Source organism: Stegodyphus dumicola, chromosome 6 (genome assembly GCF_044657685.1).
Source record: "Stegodyphus dumicola isolate Sdum_Otavi_A_Nest chromosome 6, ASM4465768v1".
Taxonomy (NCBI): domain Eukaryota; kingdom Metazoa; phylum Arthropoda; class Arachnida; order Araneae; family Eresidae; genus Stegodyphus; species Stegodyphus dumicola.
Window position 1 is genome coordinate 87,773,540 of NC_140773.1, and position 21,133 is coordinate 87,794,672.

The 21,133-nt window shown below is 29.6% G+C and overlaps 1 protein-coding gene across 1 annotated transcript in view; it reads right to left on the reverse strand.

The window, feature by feature from the left end:
- LOC118190330 (KICSTOR complex protein SZT2-like) overlaps positions 1-21,133 on the reverse strand; it is a 279,720-nt gene that overhangs the window by 22,986 nt on the left and 235,601 nt on the right. The window contains exons 57-61 of the mRNA XM_085818640.1: positions 20,139-20,352; positions 16,757-16,887; positions 14,278-14,639; positions 9,431-9,659; positions 5,918-6,127 (exon numbers count right to left, since the gene is read on the reverse strand). Of these exons, the coding sequence (XP_085674766.1) occupies positions 5,918-6,127; positions 9,431-9,659; positions 14,278-14,639; positions 16,757-16,887; positions 20,139-20,352 (1,146 nt within the window). The remainder of the gene's footprint in view (positions 1-5,917; positions 6,128-9,430; positions 9,660-14,277; positions 14,640-16,756; positions 16,888-20,138; positions 20,353-21,133) is intronic.

The window sequence follows — 21,133 nt, forward strand, 5'->3', positions numbered from 1 at the left end:
TAGTAACTGCCAGTAGAAGCTGACATCATGTTTACACTTGAAACATTTCATTATTTTGCTTTGTTCTGTAGAAGGAGGACCTGTTTCTTATACACTGCAATTACAAGTAAGAATTTTTGTAAAATTTTTTAATATTTAGTCAAGAAGCAATAACATCAAATAAAAGAGTAGATTGGACACCAAGAAAGAGATGTAATATTATTGTGTTACGAGAAAGTGGTCTTTCCTATGCTGAAATTGCAAGACAGGTGGGTGGTTCAGTGACTACATCTGGAGTCCGAAAGTTTTGTTTACGATATCAGGAGAAAAATTCAATAAAAAAGAAAGAAGGAAAATGCCGAAAAAGGTGCACCACATCTAATGAAGACAGAAGAATAAAAAGACTATGTCTCCAAGATAGAAAAATGTCATCAGCGGCCATCAGAAGTGATCTGAATGATGCTGGTGTTTCTGTCAGTTCAAGAACAATCAGGAGAAGATTAAGAAATGTTGGACTGAGAGGTAGAATTCCATGATAAAAGCCTTATCTTAATTTTCAGCAATGAAAAAAAAGACTATAGTGGCAAAGGAACACATTAATTGGACAGATGATCAGTGGTCACAAGTTATATGGAGTCATGAAATTAAGATATAGTTATTCAATAGTGATGGGCGAAAATATGTAAGACGTAAAATAGGAGAAGAGCTACATCCTGACTGCATTCATGCAATTGTGAACAACTCAGTTAGTGTTAATATTTGGTCATGCATGTCAGCAGATGGAATTGGTCGCCTTCATGTCATCGATGGGACACTGAATCCCAGAAAATACATTGACACTATTCTAGAACCAAAACTTCTACCTTCCATCAGAGATCTCTTTCCCAACAATGCTTCGTTTATTTTTCAGCAGGATTCTGCTCCTTGCCACATGGCCAAAATATCGAAAGAGTGGTTTCGTACAAAGAGCATTAAATTGTTGTCATGGCCAGGAAACAGTCCTGACCTCAATCCTATCGAAAATTTGTGGCACTGTTTGAAAACTCTTGTCCGAATGAGGCGCCCATCAAATAAAAGGGAACTAATAGAGGCTATAATTGTTTCCTGGTATCATGTAATAACGAAAGAAGAGCTTAAAACTCTTGTCAGCTCAATGAAATGTCAATGTGAAGCTGCAGTCAAAAATAAAGGGTACCCTACTAAGTACTGATAACTCACTGCAATCATCACTATCTAATATATATTGATAACTATTATCGTTTAACTTTTTTTGTATTGAAAATAATAGAATTTTGTGTTTTGTATTGAATTCAGTAATAAATTCTCTTTAAAATGATATATACAAGTTTGCATTTTGTGAAACATAACGTTTCCTATAAGCATACAAAGTTCAAAAACATAAACATTTCCAAAAGTGTCCACAATTTTGGCCACCATTGTATGTAAGATAAAAAATATGAAAGCAAACTTCTAAATTTAATTCACTATAACCGCTTTTATTTTGGATTTCATTTGGGAACTTCATCTATCTGTCCTAAAAATAGCGCTTTAGTCTAAACTGCATCATTCAAATTAATCATGCGATCTTACATAACCCTTAATGCAGATGTCTCTTGACCAATCACCAAATTGCAAACCAAAACTTTTCTCTTCACGTGCTTCCATCTTGCATAACTATGCACTCCAGCTTTGCTCTCTACTGTGCTAAGATGTAATTTCGCTGGCTTCCTTTCTATCTCAACAATGTCAAAAATGTAAATCTTCTGTGGAAAGGCATGACCAGAGTGCCAAGTGACTGTAGTCACAAATATCAATTGGAAATAAAAATGGAATTAAAACTGCCTCAACTGCCAAGTTCTTTAGATATTACCAAGTTAACATTATTAGCATACTAAGCAATCAAAATTCTTCTTCAATATGGATCTAAGCATGCATCGATACTGCTCCGGCTTTTCCTTGTGCTTTTAATATTTCACATATATATATAAATATGCAGAAAAATATTAAATGTCAACAGAAATTATATGAAAATGTGACAACCAGAGTTAGTATTTGAAAAATAATTACTTTGCAACGAAAGTGGAATGATGTTTTTTGTGTGTTTTACTGAATTCAAATTAGTTCAGATTGGTTAAAATGAATAATATATAATTTTGTATTTGATTCCAATTGAAACACTTGTACACAAATCTAATATAATGTTTTAGATATGGAGAAACTTATGGAGAAATATCTGAAAGCAGATTTGAGTTACAATGATTTAAATGCTTTAGAGAAATTTAAAATACATAACTAAGAAAACGTTCATAAAATTTCATAATTTAACAATCTTTTAAATGTAAATAAACACTCACAAAAATATTTCTAACATGAATTTTAACTATAATATCAGTATGAAGAAAAGGCATTTAAGATTTTTTTCCTTACTATATACATTTAAAGCCAGTTATGCATTGATAATTGATCAATATAACTGCTATAGTGCTTAATGTACCACAGCCACATGCCTAACAAAAAATGAGAAAGCTCCTTCAATAAATATTTTTAGAATGTGATTTTAATCCAAGTAATACAGCTTTAAACAGCTTATTGGTGAGAAATTCTATTTTATATGGACAACGAAAGACTTACTGCTAGTCAAAGTTAGGTGAATTCTTAAAATTTTCTTGTTATTCAGTTTTTCTGTCCAAACATAAGAAGCTAATGGTACTTCTTTCATAATGGAACCACCAAGTATAATCATCAAAACTGGCAAATTAATTGCTCATTATAACACAGTTATTTCAAATGTTGACAAAGGCTTAGGAGGTGTCCACTTTAACAACAAAGTATCGAATTAATTATTAAAATAATAATTTAATAATTAGTTTAATAAATTATTAATTTCACTTCTATTAAATCAATAGTTTCAATGTCATGCATTTGCTATTAAGTATAATGAATTAAAAAAACATCACAATAATTTAATTTTACCTTATAAAGAAATTGGAAGAAATGCTACTTGTCAGTTTTATTGCTGACCATACACCCTTGGGTTGCATACACTGGATTAGTATATTATACTATGACAGCAGCAGCTTTGAAGGTACAATAACACAAACTCGGTTCCTACTGCCAGAAAGGGCAACCTATGCTGTCCCAGATGGTAGTGACCAGATGGTAGCCATCTGAATAGATGGCATAATGGAAAGAACATGGCATCATAGTCACTGTTGCCTCCTCATGATCTGTGTGCATCTGAGGCCTGGCAAGTGCCTGGTGGACGAGTTCAGCAATGGAGGGCTAATGAAAGAGTTCAGTCTAATACGTCTGCATTGCAGGATTGAGGCAAGTTTTGCAGCATTTATCATTAAAGGCTACAAAAAACCCAAAACTATAACCAAACAATTGTGAAATTGTTTTTTTGTTAATAAGAAACTGGCTCATTTTATATTAAAAAGGATGATAATTTCCAGTTAACCATCAAACGAAAATGAAGCTACTGCATTCTCCTAAGGGTTACTTTACACTCTATGAATTTTTTAAAAAAGACATGAAAGTTATAACACTACTGCAAAAAAATACATGGAGATGTGATGTGAAAAAAGTTTCTGTTAGTAAAACCAATAAGAAAGAAAAAAGGTCTTTTCAAAACATTCCCATTAAAAATTCCTTCATTTGGCATTCCTTTCTTAGGGTGTAGTGCCTAAGCAGGATGATATATATATATATATATATTTTCTCTTTCGTGGTTTAGTCTCTACTAAAACTGACATACGAAAAAATGCATCTAAACCCTTTAAAAAGAATGATTAAATTCTGAAAGAACTGTTTATTTTGGGAAAAAATAAATAAATAAATAAATAAAAAATAAACAATAAAACAATACATTATTCATGATAAAAATAATACTCTTATGATGATTTAAAAATAAAACTGATGAGTTAAGAATTAATTGAACTGAAAAATAAGAGTTTAATCAACATAATTTATTTACTTCTGTAACAATCCACTAGTAGAATGACTTCTAAATTATATTATTTACTTTTGAAGGGAAATTATACTTCTAAACAGAGGGATGAAAGAACAGTTACAGCTCTGGGGAAAAGAACAAAGAACTAAGAGGTACATAGTAAACCCATAACTTCATAAAAATGTATCAAATATGAGCTAAATAAAATACTCTGTGTAAGAAAAACAAGCTTGTATTTGCTTTCTTTTTGTGACAGGCAATGTCTTAATGGATTACTGTATAAAATAAGATTAAATAGATATTAAATTTTGTAATTTTTGATAAGAAATTTATGGAGAAATTAAAAAAATTATCTTGGCGCATTTTTTTCAGTTTGCACCAGGTGAACTTCTAAATTTATTGCAACCTATTTTATTTTCCTTTTTTTTTTTTCAATGTACATGAGCAGGAAAAAAGTCATTGTTAATAAAGCAAAAGTCCAGAAATCTGCAAAGCTTGGGTTGTGCGGATATCATTATTCGGTAAGTAATTTTTCTTCGATATTTTGTACTAAATGTTGTGGTTTCAAGAACCTATAAACTGAATGTTTATACTTTTGAGAGGCAACGCAGATTTTAGGAGTTGGCGGATATCAGATCGGCAGATTTTCGGTATTTGACTGCACTTTCAAATAATTTTAACAAAGTGCGTAAACCACATTTGGTGTTATTACTGCTTATAAAATACATGCTAAATTTCAAAACAGGTCAAAAAGTAAATTCATATATATCTTAGATAATTCTGAATAAAAAAACTCTAATTTTTTGCATGTGTGCCTAGAAATACATTTACTTTAAGGTGGTGTTAAAAATTTTATAGGTTATAATACAAAAAGTTTTTTGACATATATATAAACAATATTTAAAAATAAATCATAACATGTGTGCAAATTATATTTAGATTAAGTCTAAATTTTGAATTCTGGAAGACGGAATCAAGTAAGTTTAATAAAATAAGAGATATTAATAAATATGTAACAAATTCAGTTAACATTGAGAAGCTAAAATTTTGAGAGCTAATTTTTTAAAAACTACTCGTGTGATTTTTATAAAACTTGACAGTTTGGCATAATTGAGTCATAAAATCGAAATATGGAAAAAAATTGGCATGTCATTTCAGAAAAAGTCATTCTGTGTGAAAATACCTATATTAGTGCAGTGCTATATATATAAATCTAATACCTATCTTATCCTAAGTCGTACTTTCGAGACATTAAAACACAAGTTGAATTTTGTCAATCGGCCCAGTAGAAAGGGAGATATAGAACTGTTCCCCCCTTTTTTACAGTGTACATGGAAGCATGAATGGAGAGACATTGTCTTTTCAGATGAATTCTGCTTCTGCATGCAGCATCTGTACATTTAGTGCCACTATGGGAAGACTCATTAGGAAACCTTGCCTTAAATATTATCCCATTGACCCAACATTATAATTTATGATGCGGAGTACAAATGGACATGAGTCTGTTATGCATATTTATAACTCTGGCCAGTCAGTTTACATTGCAGATGTATTAAGGTCAGGTTGTTTCGAATCTTCAGAAACACCATAGAATCATGTTCTAACAGGAAAATGTGCAACCACTCATTACATTTTAATGTCTGATGCATTCTTACATTCTTTATACACAGCTGATCTATAGTACCACATACAGCAAATTATGCCATATGCAATCTATAAAACAAACTTAGTCACATTATCTTTACAGTAGCATTGCAAGTTTAAGAATCGGCAACATATTTTCTGAAATATTAACAACTAATCCATAATTAATGCACATTTGTTTGGCATCTTAGATAATTGTTTTGGCTATTATTATTTCAGATTACATGACTAATAATTTATTTTTATTTCCAAAAAGGTATAAACACTCACAACACATTTCAAAATTTCATCTAAGCTCTATTCAGCTGAATATATCACACACTGGAATATAGTATTACTCACCACATACATAGAGCTCCCATCTGATGACATAAATTCTCGATGGCTATCAGCATACTTTGATTTTAAGACAGGTGCTAGAGTGACATACCATGATATATGCATATTCATGAAAGGTGTTAGTTTTTCATCTATACCATTCAAAGGAATCATTGTTACTAATTCCAGCAGTTCAGAGAAGTCAGCATAAGATGAAGCAGCTGAAGCACCATGCTACAAATTAATTTCACGTTAAAAATGTCGAAAGCTATATAAATTAGTGATGACAAAAAACACTTAAAGAAGCAAATTTTTGTAAAAAGCTTCACAAACACAAGAAAGACAAATTATAAAATATCAGATTTCTTTTTTGAAGTATAATTTTCTACTTATAAGAGAAAAATCTGTAACTCTGTAATAAAAACACAGGATATATTTTTATACATAAATGAACTGTTTAGCACTAAAATAAAATTATATTTCTAAACAACAATTGATGAAAATAAAAGCATAATTATTATCTTTAACTATAAATCTACTTCCTTGAAAATAAATTAATAAAGCATGCAACTGAAGAAACCTGAATAAATATAAACAGTGTATGCAAAGTACTGGTTTAAAAACATTAAGTAAATATATATTTTTTTTTTACCTTATTTTTGTTCTTTAACTACTTATAGTTTCTAAAATTTATTTTTAAATAGTAAAATTTTTGCTTTAAAGTTTAAATGCTAAAATCAGAATTTTTGTGATTGCAATTGAAATTATGCATATGAAAAATTTTTTTGGAATACAATAGAAGTATAAAGCTTTGTACTTTATGGCCAATAAACCTGCAATAAATAAAAAAAAAATCAATTTAAGAATTCTGGAATATAAACAAATATTTTGAAGAATTTCTGAATCACTGAATTTTCAAAAAATAAAACAATATTTTAAAATGTAAAATTCTGAACTGCAATCTAAACTTCCTATACTGATTTTAGTTTTTGAGGTTAATACTTAAAACAACTTTAAAGTAAATAGCTAAAATCTCTCCATTAATATAAAAATTAATACACCAGGAATTCAAAATGTAAAATCATATATTTAAAATAATCTGTTATGGCAATGCCAAATGGCAGGGGTGATTTTTACTTCTATTACTTTCTATAAATTTCTCTTTTATTATTTGATCATAATTTATCACCAGGTGGAACTTAAGTGCTTATTTAAGTGTTTGTGAATGAGAAAGGAATTTTGCTTATGTAACTGTCAGAACGGAGACAAACACATGATTTCATTTTTGAAAGATTACAAAATTTTATAGCAAAGCCCAATTTACAGAAAACCATAAAAAATCGTGGTTTTTAAATGGTTAAATAATTCTCTCCTTTCTGTAACTTAATTACTTTATTAATACTTATTTTTATTTCTATTACTTTATTAATATAAACACGATTTCTTTTATTCCTCCCAGTACTACAGATAAAAGATTTTAGAAAAATGATACTGAGTTTATGAATTGAAATATATTTAATAAATTATATTACATCATGTGGCCCAAGGTAAACCATATTGGACATAGGAGACTTCACTTGTTTTGTGTTCAGTTTATCTTAAGTTACGTCATATATTTTGAATTAGAACACATTAAACTTAATTCAGATGATATAATATTATGATTTAATTTTTGGGCTCCAAATAAAGAAATGAGGAAATAGATCCATTTCAGTGGGTGACCAACTTTCATACTCATTTAATATTCATAAGAATATATCTTACTGAAATTGTTTCTAACTTCATTTACTTCACAATTAGTTTCAGAGATAGTCCATAAACATTCACTATCTATTGCAGTTTCATTACTCTCAGACTGTTATAGTATAAATATAGTTTTTTTAGGAAAAGACAACAGAACAATCTTTTTAAATATTTTTTTCATTGTGAACACAGAATAAAAAATCTAATATGGACATCACATGACCTCCTTGTATGGAATATTAATTATACACTTTTTCTGTTGCATTTCATTTAAACTTATACTCAAATTTCACGAGAGATAGATTTCTCATTCAATAAATTCAGTTCTCACTTTGCAGCACAGCAAAAATATATAAATGCTCAAAATATCATCATTAAAAATTTTAAAATACAGGAACACATCAAATAAAATTAACACAGTTAAAAAACAATTTTTACAATTAAAATTACAATTTCTACGCAAAAGGGGCACAAATTCAGCCAATGGACAGGAAGGCAGATTTTTCTGGGCACAAAACTGAAAGTTTACTTTTGGTCCCACTCAGCAAAAAGACAGTGAAAGTGTAAAAGCTGACTAATTTTACTATGCTACTGAGTTTCAAAAGTAAACAAATGGCAGTTCATTAGGCTTAACTTGCCACTTAAACTTGTTGAAAATTCTACAACTATTGCATGCAGATTAACTAAAAGTATAAAAACCTTAACCAGGGCATAAAAACTATACAATTCAATCACTATTGAAACAAAAAAATACACCATTTACCAACATATAAGAACAAAAAGCAGCTCACTGAGCCAGGAAACAGTGTGGGAAAAAAAAATATATATATATGATTGGTACAGCCAATTGAAATACAAAAAGGAAATGCACAAAACAAGTTACAGGAGTCCCATATATAAGATTTCAACATTCTATGACTATTCGTTTTCGAGTTATGAGAGATACATACATACATACGTATGTGCATACAAATGTCACAGAAAAAATCTCTTCTATATCCATTTTACAATCCTTTTTCAAAAATAGTCCTTTATTTTTTCTGTATATACAGACATCACACAAAAACATCGTTCAAATGGTTTTGAGAGTAGTTGAAATGGATATTTTCATTGCAATATGACATACGAAATTTTCGTGATTACAAGACTTTCTTTACTTCATATAAGGAATAAAAAGTAACACCTGTCAAAGATGAGGGATCTATACCATATCATTTCAGGGTGAAGAGGAAAAAAGACAAGCTTGTTTATATTTCATAAACATACAATATTACAAAATATTATAAAATAATAAAAAATAAATTAAAAGAATAAGTCATATTTCATAAACTGAGATAAAAAAATACATTATGTAATGTGCAATAGGTGAGGAATGTCAATTATTATTGGCACTCGAACATTATGCATACCAACGTGAGTGCATGGCACTTGCCTTCTAAAGTAAGACTTTTTCATCACACATTCATAATACATTCTTAAGTATGTTTGCATGATGGTCGTTTACAAATGGTTAAAAAAGAAGACATATTTAAAATGAAGCTGCATATTTATTCCACTGAGTCAATTGCACATAAGTCTTAAACAAATATTGCTCTAAAGTGGGAATACTTTCTGTTTTAACAAAATAATAAATCTGCTGACTGAAATCAATAAACAGCTTAGAAAAAGTTTTCCTTCAGGCATTTAAAAAAATATAAAATTTCTCACCTTGATGATATTTAAAAAAATTAACAAAATAATCATATGCCACCTCATAAAAAATTTCCATTTTAGAACACAAGAAAATATAATTACATCTTTACTGCTATTTTCCTCTTTTAAAGTTCTTGGCAACAAAGAGCTCCATAAGGAATCCCGACGACAGTGAATAGAAGCTCTTTGAACAATACCTTCTAGATGACATCGTGCGGCTTCAGCCTGCTGATTCAACACCTGTTGCATCATTGTTTCTTGACTACTGTAGTAGCCTAAGTACATAACATCCTCATCACACATACTACGTACTACACTAGTTTTCTTTGACCTATAAGAACAAAATTTTTTAAGTGTACACAAAATAATAATTCAAAAGTATAATTCTCAGATTCACAAAAGATTGATTTAAAGAAGTCATAACTAATTCTCTTCTATATGAGTACTTCTCATATAATGCAATACAAAGTCCAAGATTCAGAACTTTTCAGACTCTGGCAGTTCTGGAGTTTGTAAATTTTTGGATTTTAGATCATCATTTAAATCTAGTAAAAGCTCTTTGAACAATACCTTCTAGACCAACACCAAACTTCTTCATTTTAGTTCAGTTAGAGCAATGCTGACCCCCACAACTACTCAAGGGTTGAAAATAGGATCTTGGCCATCCTCAATATGCCAATCAAATAACTGTCATTGGCCACTTCACGACTCCCTAGCCAGCAGGTGTTTGAAAGTGACATTTTAGAAATCTCATCTAGTGGGGAGAAAAATCACACGACACATCTACTGTATTTTGAGTATTAGAGTCTCCATTTTTAGACTTAGTAAGTGAAGGGAAATTTTGCTTGTTATTTTAAATTTATTTTTATATTTATTTACTTATTGGACTGATGGTCCAGAGGTCCGAATATTAAATAATTTCAGATATTGGGCATACAGATTTCAGACTTGAAAACAAATTTAAGCAATCAAGGATTAAAATTTTATTATAGGAAAATATACAGATGTGTGATTAAAATATGTATTTAAGCCTCTGAGCGGTGTGGGATTTTGGGTCTGTTATGAAGACCAGAATTTATAAGCTAAATTTGTATAATTACTTATTTTAGACTCTATTTTCATAAACTTACATTCATTAAAAGGATTTTTACATTAGTAAAGAAAGTAAGAAAGAAAATATCTTAAATTATAAGCTAATAAGTGTCAAGTGACAAAAAATCTCATGAACCGGATAAAGCCCGTCATGTCACTCAGAGGGTTAATATGAAGCATTTTGTCTCTTACTGCTTTACTTAAAATGCTATTAGAAGTCATCTTATTAAAACGACAGTACATTTATTTAAAAAAACTCAATGCAAGTAGGGAAGTAACTCTGATTATATGAAAAAAAAATTAAATGCATTCTTTATGAATATCATTTTTCAAAAAGTTTTACAGAATTCTTTTGATAAATATTATTCTTACATACATTTAGGATTTTACATTTAGGATAATTTAATACATTTAGGATTTTAAGTCACATTCAGCATACAACATTATAATAAAATAAATAAATACTAAAACTTTACATTTAAAATAATTTCAAAACAAAGAATCAAAAAAAAAAAAACTCTTAAATTATTTCAGTATCAATCAGTAATCATCTTACATTCATTCAATCTACATAAATGCATTAAAAATGAAATTTAAATTTTGCACTGCAATAAAAATGCTACTTAAGTTCAATATTCATGGCAGAAGTCGTGGGGTTTGAGCATTTTTAATTAATATAATTTTTTACAAGATATAAAAATTTAAGTTTCATTTTTGAATTTCAATGGTTTAAGACAGCTGTTCCCAAACTGTGCTCTGTGGAGCCCTAAAGGCTCTGCCTTCACTTCACAGGAAACATAGTGTTTGTGAATAGAAACTATAGAAATATAGAAACTATAGAATGTAGTTTGTGAATAGAAACTATAGAAACATAGTGAACAAAGTGTTTTCTAGAGAACAAACACTTTGTTTGCTAGAGTAGGTAGGTACAAGATTAAATTTGGCAGATTCCTTTTCAGGGTATAATTTCTAGTTTTTTAATATCTATTCCACTTTCTGTTTCTTATTCTTTGAACATCATCAATTTTTATTTATTTTATTTCCCTGGAGTGGCCACAAAATTCCTGTGAAGTGAGGGCAGAGCCCTTAGGGCTCCACAGAGCACAGTTTGGGAACAGCTGTCTTAAACCACTGAAATTCAAAAACAAAACTTAAATTTTTATATCTTGTAAAAATTATATTAATTAAAAATAGTGTATATTATCTGTATGACATAAAAACACAGCTAAGCTGAAAATCTTCTTGAGTGGTTTAATAGTAGGAGAAGAAGGGTGGGAAACCCAAAATCCATCCCCTGGGGTGCTCTCAATCATAATGGGGTTGCAGCTGTACAGTTAGTGCAGTAAGACTATACCTGTACGACCAATGATGAATTTGTGAGTGTCCTGCCCACTTCTACCTATACCTGGTGCCTGTTGTATGGAAATTCTAAGTCGAAGCTTTTATAAGATAATGTTTGATCTGAATTTAAATTTCTTTTATTTTGACTAATTTGACTATTTCTCATGGGTAAGTCATGTAAAAGATGTATTTTTTCATATATATATTTAACATTTTCCACAAAATAATAAAACATTTGAATTATAGTGGTTAAAATTTGCAGTTTTAAAATGTTCTTCAAAAATAGTGAGAACAAAGAAAAATAAAATAGTTTAGTTTAGTAAATACTTTGTCTCAAGAGAAATGGCAAGTGTTAAATGATGCTATAAAAATACACTACATGAAATCACTCATACAGCAGCCATTACTTCTTAAAAATAGGCTCTTGAAACTGAAGTGTGAAGATTAGAAACCCACCACAAGTCTGTCCTACCACATGCTAAAATAAGGTGGTAGTCTTGAAGAAAAGCCTTGATACGTTTGATTCAACTGTGCACAGAGGCATTTTTGATGAACCAATAACTCTCTAGTAGTGACAGATGTATATGATAAAGCCTGAGTACACAAACCAGCATATTTTGCAGACAATTTCAGCAAAATGAATAGAATGAATCTATCATTGCTAAGAAAAAAAGGTCACAATTCTTAATGCAAATATCTACGCATCTGCATTTTAAAGGAAACTTATGTACTAATAGGAAATACATGGAAAAGAAGATATTGCATGCTTCTCTTTTATAGAAAGCTTCTTAAATAGAAATAACATAAAATTTAAGAAAAAATGCAGAAAAACATTCACAAGCCTCTCGAAGCTTTAAAAGAATTATTTGAATTTTATTTTTCAAAGTTCAAGAGAAGGGTCTGATCACATTAAATGGGTTCTGCATGAAGAAGACAAGAATTTAACAATTGTGTTTCAAAAGCAGTGTCTATCAGAGCTTTGGCTGCATGCACAAGATGAATTTAAAACCTGACCAGAAAAAGCAAAATTATTAATGCTGCCTTTCTCAACTACATATCTTTGTGAAGTAGGATTTACTGCCTATATAAGTATCAAAACAAAATACAGAAGCCACTTAAATGCTTTTGCCTGCAATTATCCATTGAACTTTAAAAAAAAAAAAAAGTGTCAAAAATTACAACCACTGTCTCATTAAATGTTTATATGTTATGTCTTAATTTAGGCCTATTGTTGCCCTACAGTGCACGCTAGTTAGTAAAATTAAACTGAAATTGTTTTCTCTAAGGAGTAATAATTTTGAAAAGCAAATAATGAACAAATATTGAGTTTTAATTGAATTGGATGTAATGATTAAACTGAAGGAGCTATGTTTATTGTATGGATTATTTCATGTGAGGTTCAACTAGGAGCAATCCCGGCATTCTGGCTAGGTCAGCATTTAGACAATCTGAACTTCTGGGGAAAAATTAAGACCTCATCACAGTGACTAGTACCATTGTTTATTCGGTAGTAGGTTCAGGCTCAGCAGGAACCATATGGTATTGTCTTGTCTGCCCCTTGGTTTTGGGGATGTTACACGGTTTGATAACGAAGGTTGTCCTTGGAGTTGGCTAACCATGGTCAACACTGGGGAAAGGTCAATGTCTAATGATGACTTTGGTCTCTTTGTGGTGGATGTGTTGCTATCCACCCTGTTCTTTGAGCTTTAAACCCAGACCTTTGTGAAGGAAAAATTGTCCCCCTGGGTTGACTGGGGTGATTATACTTCCTTGGATCAACTCTAGGGGTTGGGGCATTTAGATAACCAAGTCTGGATGCCCCTTTTTCCTAGTGTACTGTACAGATTTTTTTTATCATTACTCTCACCACTAATCTCTTGTAATACAAATGGTGCGATTTATTGAATTCTGAAATAAGTTTTCAGTATGGCAAAATTTTGATAAAACCATGGATATCAGTTAGCATTTGAGAATAAACCAAGATATTATAGTAAATTAAAAAAATTTTAGAACAATTTCATTTCATGGAGTTTTGATGGTGTTTAGATACATGTCTCTACATTTCTTTGTTATTTATACTTTCTTCATCTTTCTAACATTATACCTAAATGCTATTAACTTATAAGACATAAAGTAGAAGACAAAAGTTTTGGTAACCGCTGATGAAATCTTTCTCCCTCCTTCTTCAAGAAGAATGTGGAAAAATGATGAGAGCCACTATTCTATTCTAAAAAATCCCATGTTCAAATAATTCAATATAAAAATGTAATAAAAATAAAATAAAATAATCCACATTCTATAAATATACTTAATATTCTGTAAGACTAAAAAATTCCATACATAGATATATTATCAATTGTATAAAATATATTTCTGCTAGTAAGCTTTTGCTGCTGAGCACAGATATATCTACCATTTACATGGCATTTTACTTCCTGCTGTTCACAGAAATTGCTACCAATTTTAGTGAAATGCACCATTTAAATGAATGTTCAGTTCATAAAGAAGAAACTTACTTTGAATCAGCAGAGTTGATGGAATCTTCTCCACTAGATTCAAGTTTCTCTTTTTCAGTAAGCATAGATGCTGTACTTGTTTTGCGTGAAGAATAGCCACTGGAAGTAAGTGCAGAACCAAATCTCACAGTCTGAAATGATCCTAACATAGAACCCAAATTTGACAGCTTAGGGTAGAGATCTCTTTGACTAGTAAGAATTATATAAAAACTTAAAACTAAAGAATTAGGATCAGTTACAGACTCTGAAGTGTTATGGTTAATTAGAAGGCCAACATCAAAACTTCCCATTTGGCAGACATCATTTAAATCTTTATAAGATGCTTTTTGTGCGGATAGCTCAACTAAGGCAAATTCTGTATCCTGTTAAAACACAAAAACAGCTTAAAATAGAGAAAGACAGATGAAGTAAACTTTCAAATACAATTACACAATTACATTTGAATAATATAGATCAAAAACAAATGAATGGAAAGTTTTCAGTTATTTATTTTGATGAGAAGGATTGGATTAGATTATTTAATTATGGCAAAGCACATGAGGGCTATATGCCTAAAGGAAGGGATACCTTCGTGGAGGACTTTCTAAGGGAAACTGACTCATATACATGTTACACATGGGAAAAAACATAAAAACGCCCATGCAGTCAGCCCGTTCGCGGGATTCAAACCTCGGACTGAACTACCTGTGTTCAGCATCTTTACTGCTCAGCTGCTGGTGGGCCCTTTTGATAAGAAGGAAAAGGGGTCAACAACATTTTCAGTAGAAGTTATAAAACAAATCACTCAGAATACAATTATTACACATTTTTTTTTAAATTGATTTACAGTTTTTAAAATAAAACTGACAATAAGTTATTCACAAATACTATTATATCTTTTCTTCAGTACCTATGAAAAATAATGACTTACACAGCAGATAATAATTTAAAAAAAAAAAAAAAATTGCAAGCAAAAAATTTTTAATGAATAGAAAGAAATGAGGAAAACATAAAAATCAGTTATTTTTGACAACCAGATTAATTTTAGATATCAAAACAAGTATTATAAGAGTTTGTTTGCTTTCTTATATTTTTATTTGATTTCATTCAAATGAATGCAAAATAAAATAACAGCAGAAATAACAGATGTTTAAGATAACGCATATAATACTATTTTCATAAGTTTTCTGAATTGAAGCTAAAGGAAGAAAATGCCTCACTTCAGAAGTTTCAGGATGCTACAAAAATAGCAGATATAGTAATAATTTAGCAAGAAATTAAATATTAGCATCTAAATTTAATAAACAGTGTTCATCTAAACAATATTAGTATAATGTATGGATAATTATAATTTTTTATAAAATAATGAAATTTAATACAGAATGTTCCTCTGAATAATATTTACATTGTACAAGTAATTAAAACTTTTATAAAATAAATAATTCCAATGATTATAATTAAAATTTTAATGACAATAAATTATACTGATAAAATAACAATTCCTTAATATTTAACCTCCAATTGAACACACACCTCACTTGTAAAATTTGCAGAATATTACTAGATTTAAGTTAGGATTTTAGAATAGGTACCAAGATGTACTCATTTGTTATACGAATTTACTCTTGTGAAGTTATAAGTGCCAGAGATGAACTCCTTTGTTGTCACAGTTGCTGATCTCACTAGTAGAGCCTAATCAGAGCATGCAGACAAATTTTATCAAGGAAATGAGTGCAAGATTGCATCTCCTAATGGCATGGGTCTTATGCACGATATAGGTGACAGTTAGGACTTTGCTCAGCTCTGCCCCATTTTTGAAAGACACCACACTGGGAGACAGTTTAAGAGTTTTCCACCCTCTTTATCTATCACCAAACAGAGAGGATTTTTGGCTCACTGTGCATTTTGACTGCCTCTATGCCGCACAGATACTATACCAGGGGTTCTCCAGCAAGGAGAAATTTTTATAGTTTCAGAGAGAGAATACAGTTAGCCTTTTAGATATATTAAATTATTAAATATTTAGTTCTAGTTTATGAATATGAAGACAATTTTTATTCATGTTTTGGTATTTATCAAAATTTTCTGCACCTTTTTCTTGTTTAATTTATAAAGCACATTAAAAATAATCTAAATTTAAATAAATGTGTATATATTTTTCAAATTTTCATAAGGAAGGGGATAATCATCTAGCAATAGTGAAAGGGCTGTAAGACTACATGTGCAAAAATACGTTGAGAGCCTCACTGCACAAACATCCACGCTTTCTCCAGGATTCAAACACAAGCCCATTGGGTTGGCAGTCAGCGTCACTAACAATAATACAATTTGAGTGGTATCAAGAGATTTAAACACTTATATGGAAAATACACAAGAATTTTTTAATAGAATTATTACTAACAAATTTTATAAATGTATCTCACTTTTCTATTAATTTTATAAATGCGCATACTTTTTATTTAATGAAAGCAATACAAAAGTTTAAATAAAATATACTTACGATACTCGATGTGCTATCCATTACAACAGGAACCATTCGTAATACAGTCATTCCATAAAGTTGATTGTGACTAATTATGTAATTATACAGCTGGTCACCTGACATATTTATGTCTGGAATGGTTAAGCTGCCTGATTTAAAAAAAAAAAAAATGCACTAAATTATTCATAAATGTTATTGATGATTTAATATAAATTTATGAATCACTTAAAGTGCTGACAGAAAATTTTAATGGAAATCTAGCATAAAAACTAAATATATATCCATACTTGTTTCACATAATGAGAAACTTCTACATAAAGAATGTTACAGGTTGAAAACTAAGACAATTTCTCCTTTACTTCAAAGAGGGAGGGAGGAATCAAACAGAACTTGATTATACTACCTTTCAAATTCAGTGTTATAAAACTAATTATAATTGGGGACTGCTCCCCATAGTGATATTTGGGAAATAAAAGCATGTTATTATATGCACATAAAATTTTCTTTCTTATGCTACCTCTAAAATAATAATTTACAAAACAAACATTTAATAACCAGGTAATAAAACCATCACACTTGTTAAAAAATTAAATCTAATACCAATATAATAAGAGTCCAGGTATAAAGATACAATTTATTATAGGTTATTATTTCACCTATTTTGTAAATATTTTAAGAAAAATGCATTTGGGAATTTTCCTACCATAAATGCCCATTTTGACTTTTGAACATTTTTATTTATTTCTTGTCTAGATTCAATTATTTTACACAAAATTGCAAAATACTTTGCATTCTTTGCAATTACGCATATGCATTTTTTGACAGAAGCAGAACTATCTTGCCTAAAGTTTTGTAAACAGATGATACTTATTCTATAATGTAATCTGAGTTATTGACTATGGGAAGGCACATGTGCTAACTTCTGTGAATGTAACTATTCTTCAGAATAGTTATATTCTGAAGTAGTTGAACAAATTATGAGGTAATTGAACAAAGTCGTAGTTGAACAAATTACTACAACAATTTATAGTAATTTTCAGAAATTGTTAGATTGCCATGTTTGTTTAGTAATTTGTTGAAACTGCAAGAAATATGTTTGCCTTCTACATATACATGAATTTAATGAAGGTTGCTTTTAGTTTTAGTTTGATTATAATGCCTACAATGAAGGTTGGCATGAGCATAAAATTTAAATGATTATAGGAAAGAATTTGAACCAAATATTTTGTCAATGAATAAACATCTTTTGTTCTGCAAATTTTGTAAATGTTGATAAATTTAAAAAATATTTTGCAATGAAATACTTAGAAATGTTTAGCATATACCTGTAAAATCATGATTTGCAGAAGGAAGGTAAATAAGTGTCTGAAATAATTGCAGTGAATCATCATCTAAAACATTTGAATTGTTAACATATCTATGAAGACATTTCCCTAAAGCTGGTATTACCTGAGATCAAATATAATCATTGACATTTTTTCCCCCAACATTATATGGAAAATCAATTCCTTGCGAATTTAATTGCATAAGAGATATTTTGATGATTGCAAAAATAAGGTTTTAAACTGCATCAAGGGCAGAAAGATAAATAAAAAATATTTGGATATCTAACTGTATGAAATGATGGATACAAAAATATTTCCTGCTAATGTCTTCACTAGTTTTATAGGATCAGCAAATAAAGTTTTTCTTTTTCCCTGATAATGAAAGCACTGCTGTTGCCTAGTTACTCACCAACTGACTCACACTGCTTTGACTATATTGAACAGCTTTGTTATTCTGAACCAATAAAGCAGACCGTACAAAAATGCAGCAAAGACATGAAAATTCTTTTATTTATTAATTTTGCTGCATTTCATTATAATAATTAAAACAAATTAAGGCTCATGACATGATTTCAGTATTCAATGAAATAGTCATAAATACTCATTTATCACTAAAACACGCTATTACAAGATAAGGGTATAACTATTAGCAGCTGACTATAGTGTCCAAATTTAGAGGTAACTGCAGAAACCATCAACAAATTTTTCTGACAATAAAAGGCTAACACATTTTTCTAATTCCAAAGTACAGAATGAATAACCATTTATTTCTACACACTTTAACTTCTTGATCCAATAAAGATGGAAAAAAAGAAATATATTAATTTAGGTTACAATAACATGCTGAACAATGATTACTGGAGAAGTCAAACAACAAGAATCAGCGTAATATTTGTAAATTTTGCAGGACTGCTTAACTTCTTTCCAGCCATTCTTTTCTTATCATGTTCATTTGCACTTAGGCAGCTGAGGAAGTTGGTTCGGTAGTTAAACCATACAAACCAGTACTGCAAAATTTACAAATATTATGCTGCTTCTTCTTGTTTGACTTCTCCAATAAACATATTAATGTTAGAATCACTGCAAATCATAGAAAATTTTTTATCATTATTTTAATTCTGTTTCTGATGAAAAAGTAAAACTGAAAGACAAAAATATGAGAAAGTTATTACATCAAATCAAAATTTTGAATGCATTAAATATACTGGAAAAATTCTTGGCAGTGATTTTTCCATCAAAATTCCACTTTCTGTATAGGTAATAAAATGTTTCAAATATTCTGTTTTCATTCCTCAGGGATATTTTTCAACAGTATCTTAAATTTGCTAACTTAAAAAAAATAAAAATAAAAAAAAGGAAGTGTATTTTGTAAATATTAACTTATTATATAGTGTATAATATATTTCTGTATTACTTGCATACAATATTCAACAATGAGAAAACATCTAATTTTTTTTTAAAAAAATGCTTCATTACAATGAACACATAATTTATATTATTAAATTATGCTTTGACAAAATATTATTTGCATATTCATTAATATCACTGTTTAGGTTTTAATTACAGATTTTAATTAATCATTTATAAGTAACCATTTTATAAAATTTTATTCTCCATTTTTTTTTTTTTTTTTTTACTACCTAAAAATTCAAGCTTTAGTGATAAAAACATTTATCAGTATTAAACTACATTCCACAAAAGAGAAGCAGGTACAAAATCAGCATAATGTTGAAATTTTTAAAAAATTCATGCTGTAGTTCCCATGAAGTAGTCCAATAATTTCACGCCTTTTTTTCCTTCCACAGTTTTAGTAAACACTAAAATTTAATCCTCCATATGAAAAAGACACTATACTAAATTATCTTAAAATCCATGCCTATTAGCTAATAAATTCATTAATTTCTCATGTTATGAAATACCAAAGCTCTGAAGCTACAATATCAAACATATCTTACATTGATTTATTCATAATACGCTAAAATTAATAACAAGAATAATAATAACTGTTGTTAATAGATATGTAGCTATTGCTAATGCTGCTCTTATTTAATAACTAAACTTACTAACTTACTAACCTGCATACAATAAATTACGAGCTCCATTTGGCACTTTCTGGTAGTATTTAATGAAATCATCGAGGAAACTTGTAAGATGATAACCATGCCTAAATATCAGCTGTCTTCCAGATATATAAGAATGAATTGTTCGTAAATGATAATCATATGTAAACGAATGCAAATGCATGTTTAATTTCACCTTATCAAGCTCATCTAAAAATGCAGCTGTAAACTGAAAAGTAATTAATGTAAATAAAAAATACAAATAATTAAGATATATAAATAATAGATTAAAAATTTAATTAAAAATCAAACTCTGTATAAATGAATATAGTTGAATTAAGTATAACTAATTATGATTAATAACTAATAATATAAAATAGAGAATGTCATTAAAGATGCTGTATAAAAAAAAGTACAACACATTTTCTTTTAAAAATGCTTTACATTTTATTTTTATTGAAACTTGGGTATATTCTACAAGTTTAATTTTTGCTTATTTTAAAATGAATCAGAAAATAAATGTGGAAATTTTATGTATATAAATACAAGATCAGACACTTTTTTTGTGTGTGTTTCATTCATTTTAATATGCAGACACAAAACGATACTACTGTCCTGACAGTAAGTTAGTACTACTGTCCTGACTGTAAGAATTAAGCACACCCATATCCATTAAACTTTTCTGGACGGGTGTCTTATAAATGCAATTCCCTACAAATGTCTCTCACAGCCGGGTGTCCCATACATGCATTCCCTATATAAATGTCTCTCACAGCTGGATGTCCCACCCATGCATCTCTGGAGAATTAGCATAAGGGACAAGTAGTGCATATATGCATTTTCAGCTGAAACATTTTAAAAAGACCACTAGATGGCATCCTGTGTCCATTACTTTTGAACTGCATACAGTGCCAGGATCCTGATCTTCAGTTTGATGACATTCTGCATTTGGTGTCAGCTACGCAGGACTGGAAAGCATAATATAAACAAACAGAGCTTGGCTCTATAAC